Source organism: Cottoperca gobio, chromosome 9, assembly GCF_900634415.1.
Source record: "Cottoperca gobio chromosome 9, fCotGob3.1, whole genome shotgun sequence".
Lineage (NCBI taxonomy): Eukaryota > Metazoa > Chordata > Actinopteri > Perciformes > Bovichtidae > Cottoperca > Cottoperca gobio.
Genome location: NC_041363.1, coordinates 10,333,223 through 10,339,601, shown reverse-complemented (window position 1 = coordinate 10,339,601; position 6,379 = coordinate 10,333,223). Strand labels below are relative to the sequence as shown.

General features: G+C 39.7%; 1 protein-coding gene across 2 annotated transcripts; it reads right to left on the bottom strand.

Annotated features, from left to right (window-relative positions):
• Positions 1 to 136: 136 nt before the first annotated feature.
• LOC115013585 (protein limb expression 1-like) lies at positions 137 to 5,766 on the bottom strand. 2 transcript variants are annotated; one of them, XM_029439997.1, is made up of 6 exons: positions 5,519 to 5,766; positions 4,730 to 4,935; positions 3,507 to 3,647; positions 3,322 to 3,417; positions 1,597 to 1,674; positions 137 to 1,487 (listed from the first exon to the last, which is right to left on the bottom strand). In XM_029439997.1, exons 1-6 carry the CDS (start codon positions 5,598 to 5,600, stop codon positions 1,077 to 1,079), a joined length of 1,014 nt encoding a protein of 337 aa, XP_029295857.1. In that variant the 5' UTR covers positions 5,601 to 5,766; the 3' UTR covers positions 137 to 1,076. The 2 variants fall into 2 exon arrangements, with proteins under 2 accessions (XP_029295857.1, XP_029295858.1); XM_029439998.1 differs by having other exon boundaries at positions 137 to 1,463.
• Between the last annotated feature and the right edge of the window lie 613 nt (positions 5,767 to 6,379).

Genomic DNA, 6,379 nt, shown 5'->3' with positions numbered 1-6,379 from the left:
AGCTAACCTGTCCTGTGTTCAAACTCCAAAAGTGATCTAATTACAATACAATGAATTGTTTTTCAATCATGTAGTTTTTAATAGATGTCACTTTAAAACGTGTCTTATTATTTCCAGCAATGAAAGCACAGGCAGGTCATGAGACACAGAAAAATATTTATTTACAAATGTATATTACAATGATTAAAACAACAAAACATTTTCCCTTTAAAATGCATTCACTTCCACAGCGCAACCAAACCAAAGATAATCAAATGCTTTTAGTCTGTATGCATTTTTATCATGAGGAACATAGTATGGGCTAGTTCTTATAATTACAGCTACATTTGACGTGACCAGCCACCCTTTAATCTCCTTGATACATACAAGCCAGATTGTATTTTACATCCAGTTTCTTTGTGACATTATCAGATAAATGTGTGTGACAATCATAACAGACTCTCTGTCTCAGAGCATCCGGCAAACAAATCATGTAACATGTCACACAGCCAGTCACTATCCTGAATGATCCTGGAAAGTAATTTCCTTTTAGCAAATTGACACGCCAGATGACATGCTAAACAGAGAAGGAGAAAGGAAGAGTGAGGCAGTACTGAGTTGCAGGTAGATGAAGCAGTTCAAAGGCTAAATATATGATTTTAAAACTCCTGTATATTAAGTTAGTGTATTATAATATTATTTGCAAAAAGACAACATAATTGTACATACACAGTATAAAAGCTAAAACAGGAAAGTAGAGTGCTCTTCGTACAAAAATAGAGAGATGGTCACTGCTACAGTTCAACTACAGTTCCTGCTAATACATTTAAATAATTTGAATGCTGTGTTTCTATTGGTTATAGTTGTAAATTCACTATCTATGTTAAAGTCTTTGTTCTAGAGTCAAAAAAGAGTGTTATAACACGTTTACTACACAATTTAACACAATTTGTAACATAATTCTGATGTTTACACAGATGTCACATCTCCAGTGGCAGAGTTTGAGCTCATCTACAGAGACAAAGTCCATCCTCTACCTTCTGCTTCAGTCTATTCAAAGTCAAGGCACAGTTTGCTGTGAGCCCGGTGAAGGACTGTTAGGTGTGCATGTGTTTGCTAGAGTTGTGACAGACTGTTTGCTTTGTGTTTTTATGGAGGGTTAGTGAAGGACTGGAGGGTGGGGTTATCTGGACGTCTGTGTTCTGGCTGTACAATGTGTGTAAAGGAAGTTGTTCTTGCTTGTATGTTTGACTCGGTGCCTCGCTGAAAGTCTCAGGTGTGTAGTGAATGTATGCTTGACTCAGAGCCAAGCTAAGTATCTCTGTCTTTTCCTTGTAGAATCGCAGCTCTATGCCTCGACGGCGGGCCAATACCAGCTCCCTCTGCGCCACCTGCAGCTCCTCCCCGAGTCGCCCCGGTGACCTCTGCTCCCGTCCGAGCCAATCCAGAGCCATGCTGCTGCGCATGTACTCATCAAGTCCTCGCTGAGAGTAATAAGAAATCACACTCTGAGGGGGAGGAAATAACATAAGCAAGCATCAGAAAGTAGCAGCAGATATACTGATGCTTTATCAAAAGTTAGCTGAAACCAGGAATGAGATTCTGTATGTCCTGTACCTGGCGAGAGCACTGCTTTCGCCTCAGAGCCTTCAGTGTCCCGTTCCACTGCAACAACTGGAACATTATCATCATCTCCTACACAGGGAAACAGAGGGGGAGGAAGTGGGTGAGAATTAGACACAGAGAGAGAGAAAGAGAGAAAGTCTTGTGAAACCCCATGAGTAATGACGTGAATAACAAACCCAAACATCCAGCTCTACGTAGGTCTGACAAAGATAACATATTATGTGGATATTTTTAAACCCACACCTAAACTGTGCAAGATTGGTTTGATATTATAAATCTTTATGCACCAGGAAGGTTCCACCCTGATTTATAAAACACTGTGTGACTGAACAGCTGCCGTGTGTTAAGAGCTAGTGATGTTAGTGTTAAACAGAAAAAGTCTTTACATTAACAAAAATTGACATAATGAGACACAGATGTAAAATATGACCGGTGTAAATTAGTAGTTTAATTACATTCTGTGCAAGCTTGCTGGTACATTCATATTTGCAAAGTGATTCAAGTATTTAAATCATTTCTTGTCAGGCATTTGTTGTGTGGTTAACTCCTGAAGATAGGGCCATTGTTTTTTTTGACCAGTGTCCAAGTTGTATTAATATCTAAAAAGGTGCAAGATTGTACAAGTCAGATGTTACAAAACTGAGGAGTAAGACAATAGGTTAATTTTTTTAGACCAATTTGGTCAAACTGTCTGAAAAAGTGCAAGTTATATATTTCTTAATGGAGTATTTTATGTTTTTGGTTTGTGTATGACCTGTGAAAAAATCAGCAGTTTTTGAAATAAACTCAAATGAGTGGCATTGTTTGCTGGAATATTGACTTTTATTTTGTTATAATTTTGTATCACATGCACATTGTCAATTCATCATTTTATTTAGTTTAGTTTGAACTACTTCTTATAAGTAGCTTTAGTTAAACAAACTAGATTTCGCCCTAGGGTAGCTTTGCTGCGATTCAACATCTTCTAATGTGAAGTAATTGCTAGCTTGCAAAGCTATAATATTCAAAGTAGCTTCCCTGACACTGAATATGACACATACGTTGTCTGGGGTTGAAGTCCATGTTGTATCTGCTGTCCTGTTTGCTCTGTTCACAACTGTGCACCTGCCCTTTGCTTCTTTTATTATTCTGCATGACTACCAAACTATCCAACTCCCCCTGGATCATCTGCATGTGTAAATTATCTGAAGCACTGACAGCTGCATACCTTATCGTTGACGCTGTGTGTGTAGATAACTGAATGTATGTGTGTGAATAAATGTTATTGTTCGTGTATGAACACACATGGAGGTGTGTGTATTACTTGGAAGCTCTTCATCTCTATGAGTCATGGAATGATAATGAACCCATTTCCTCCGGCTAATAACCGCCTGTCTGTGTCAATTTCTGCTTATTTACACAAAGGTAGAAATATGAGGTGTTTCATACCATGCCTGGGTCCAACAGGATGAGATGGAGTGAGAATAAATGAGCAAAAACATACTAGGGCGGTAATGATAACAATGGAGGGTGGAGATACCACCCAGTGGTTTTTGTGATTATTGTTATGCTTGGTTTAATAATCCTAATTATGTAAAATGGTAACACTTTAAATTAGGGTCCAATTATAAATAAACTATTTAAGATCCCTTAGCATGAATAGATATTTCACGCATTTACCACATGATTTATGAGGAAAGCAAATTTTGCAGCATAAGCATAGGCTTTATGTTTCACCTGAAACTCCAGCATTGTCCTTCCTTTGTACGAGTGGAGCAGCACACTGTAGGTTCCTATACTGGTGCCTGAATCACAAGCATCCTCTATCGTGACCTTTAAAGAGACAACAGTGCAGGTCAGCATTCACGTTGCGTCCTTGTAATAAGCTGCAATACTGTGTGTTTACACTGGCTCACACTCACAGCGCTGTCTGTGGCCGCCTGCTGCAAACTCTGAGTGATGAACTGAGGGTTGATGCGTCGACACGGCAGCTCGTTCACAAGAGAGTTCATCAGAGCCACGCGAGCTGCGTCCCTCCGAGCCTCTGCTTGAGTGTCACACATCTATGGACGAGGAGATGATGAAGATGAAGGGTTACAATGTCAAAAAGAGAGTGAAAAATATGTGAAACTTTGTCACTTTAAACTGAAGTTTCTGGGTCTGCTGATATGAGTGAGCTTGATTTGGGTAAATAAATCCTGTCTGTAAAAGGGCGCCCACTCTTAGTTAAATTATGATGATTTTACACTTCATTACAGCTAATCATGGGATCAGAACTCAATTCACCAATGAGATTAGAACATTAGAGGCATTCACAGATAACCAATCACATGCCTTCTCTGAGCTGGGGGCTGCTGTCTGGGTCACAATGAGAGCCATTGTTCGATTTAAACAGAACAACGTCAATTTAAAACAACCTTAAAAGTGTGCGTGTCTGTGTGCTTATCCCCACTGAATGACCTTCAAATGTTGCTTATGAGCACTTACGTCTAAATGTGAAAGTTGATAATGAAACATATTCTTTTGCTCAGAAAAATAATAGTTTGTATGAAAACGTGATTTTGGGGCTGCGGCAGCAAAATGAAAAGAAGCCATTGCAAATTAAATAATATTGTTACTATGTTTGTGTAGCAACTAATACTTTGAAACAACAACCAAGAACTAAGTTATGACGTGTTTTTTAATGATACATTTATACATACAACAGATTTTACAGCTTCCACGCTCTCTGCAATTTCAATATCAAGACAGAAATGTCACTTGCATCATGTATCTTTAAATCTCATTATCATATGTGTATAATTAACATAGATTATTTATAAATGATATATTGATCATTTGACTGTGTCTATTCTATGGTTGTAACTCTTTGCTTTTGTTCCTTCTTCCTCTTATTCAGTTTGCCGGTTGGTTGTTGATGCTTTATATTATTGTGTCTTATAATGTTCTGTTTTCCATTTTGTTTGGTGAGTGTTGAAAATGAGATGACACATCTCAAGGGGTTTATCCTGTGATAATAACATTCCTGACAACATGATATCAATTACTCACATATTAAATATCACGGTTATCATCTATGTCACGACACCTCTAAAACCAAGTGTAGGAGTGTATCGCCATGCGGCACAGATGATGATAAACACACCTTATAGTTACCGAAGCAGCTTCCTCCAGGCAGGGTCACATAGCAGATGTATGGAGGACCAGGGGACGGTGCAGACTCATACAGCAGCAAGCTCTCTGTGTGGACGGCTGCTCCCCCAACAGAGCCATCTGATTCACTGGAGGAACCGTTCAACTGACCGGTCTGCCTCTGCTCCCAGAAGTTATGGAGCATGGCAACTACATTCACTGCACACATGCAATAAGGACACATAGTAAGGACAAGGACAGTACTTACTTACCACAACATAAAGCAAACTGTTGCAATCTAATCAATCAAGATTTAATTTCAATACGTGAAATATAAACTCTTCTGTCTTATTATCAGAAGTGAAAGGTTTATTTTAGTCTCACTCTGAGTAAACCTGGAAGAATATGTGTAAATGTTAACACAAATATACAAGCCAGACATGTGTAAATCATTCATTCTCAGATAGGGTTTATTTTTTTGTAGAATTAAGAGCTGTAAGTGCCACCCCATAACTCATACAAATCAGAATTTTGTAACCATTTGAGCTTTTTTTGACTCTGAAATAGCTTTAAAGGTTTCCAGTGTGCCAGACTATTCACTGCAGCTCAGTCTATTGCAGCAGGGATACGTTTACGGACACTTATACTATACTAATAAAGTTAAAATAAACCTATTACCATACTATTAACTTCAGTGGTTAACACACTTGTAACAGTTTGATTCTGATATCTAAAACAAAGATGTGTCCATTTCCTGTTGAAACTAACAGTAAGTTTCTCACAAAGCTTCTCAGTTACTCACAGTCTTTGAGGCTGGTGTCAGTCTCACTCTGTGACAGGTAAGACATGATGCTCTCCTCTGCTTCCACTTGACTCATCTTCATCCAGTGTTTACTTCCACGGCTGCCTCAAACACAATCAGTCCGCTTTTTTTCATCAAAATAAACAAACATGACCCTAGAAATGAGCAACGACCACCACCATCACAGCTCAGGATGGAAACATCATGAGGAACAAACTCAAAATCTGAAATCCCCTCCACTCTCCCGTTCTCCCCTCCTCCTCTCCTGTGTGAACATCCCACCAGGGTTTCTCTTTTGAAGCGGACCACCTTTGTCACCCTCGCTACCAATTAGCTCAGAGGGCCCCTCACTCTCCCCACCCACACACACGCGCACACACACACACACAGAGGTGCAGAGCTGGAATGCTGAGCACCTCCCCTCGGGGGCCGTGCAGCTGGCTAATCCCTGAACGGAGTCGGACAGTTAAAGACCTGCACAAAGTTGCCAAGTTGAACCACAGATGGCACAATGTATCACCTTGAGGAACAGGAAACATATGAATTTTGCTGTGGAGAGTAACTGGGTGCTTCTTTTTTTATATGAAATACCTTCAGTACCCAGCATGTTAGAGACAATTCAACCCAACATGTAGTGCCTAAGATGTGTGGGGGTGGGATACTTTTGACTTCACACACTCATTTGAGCCAACAGAGGCCAGGGTCTGAGCTCTATTCACCCTCTTCAATATGAATGGCCATTGTTCAAGTCTGAATTCACCCTCTCCCTGAAAGCCTCTTACACATAAATGAACCAAATGCTGAGAAAGAAGTTGTTTCTTTGCTGCGATGTCCTCTGCTTTCTCATCTCTTACATGTCAT

Coding starts and splice junctions, on each gene's coding strand:
- LOC115013585 (XM_029439997.1), bottom strand. CDS start 5,600: ATGAAGATGAGTCAAGTGGAAGCAGAGGAGAGCATCATGTCTTACCTG. Junction 1,675..3,321: donor GGACAATGCTGGAGTTTCAG/GTGAAACATAAA, acceptor TTCCCTGTGTAG/GAGATGATGATAATGTTCCA. Junction 1,488..1,596: donor GAAAGCAGTGCTCTCGCCAG/GTACAGGACATA, acceptor CCTCCCCCTCAG/AGTGTGATTTCTTATTACTC.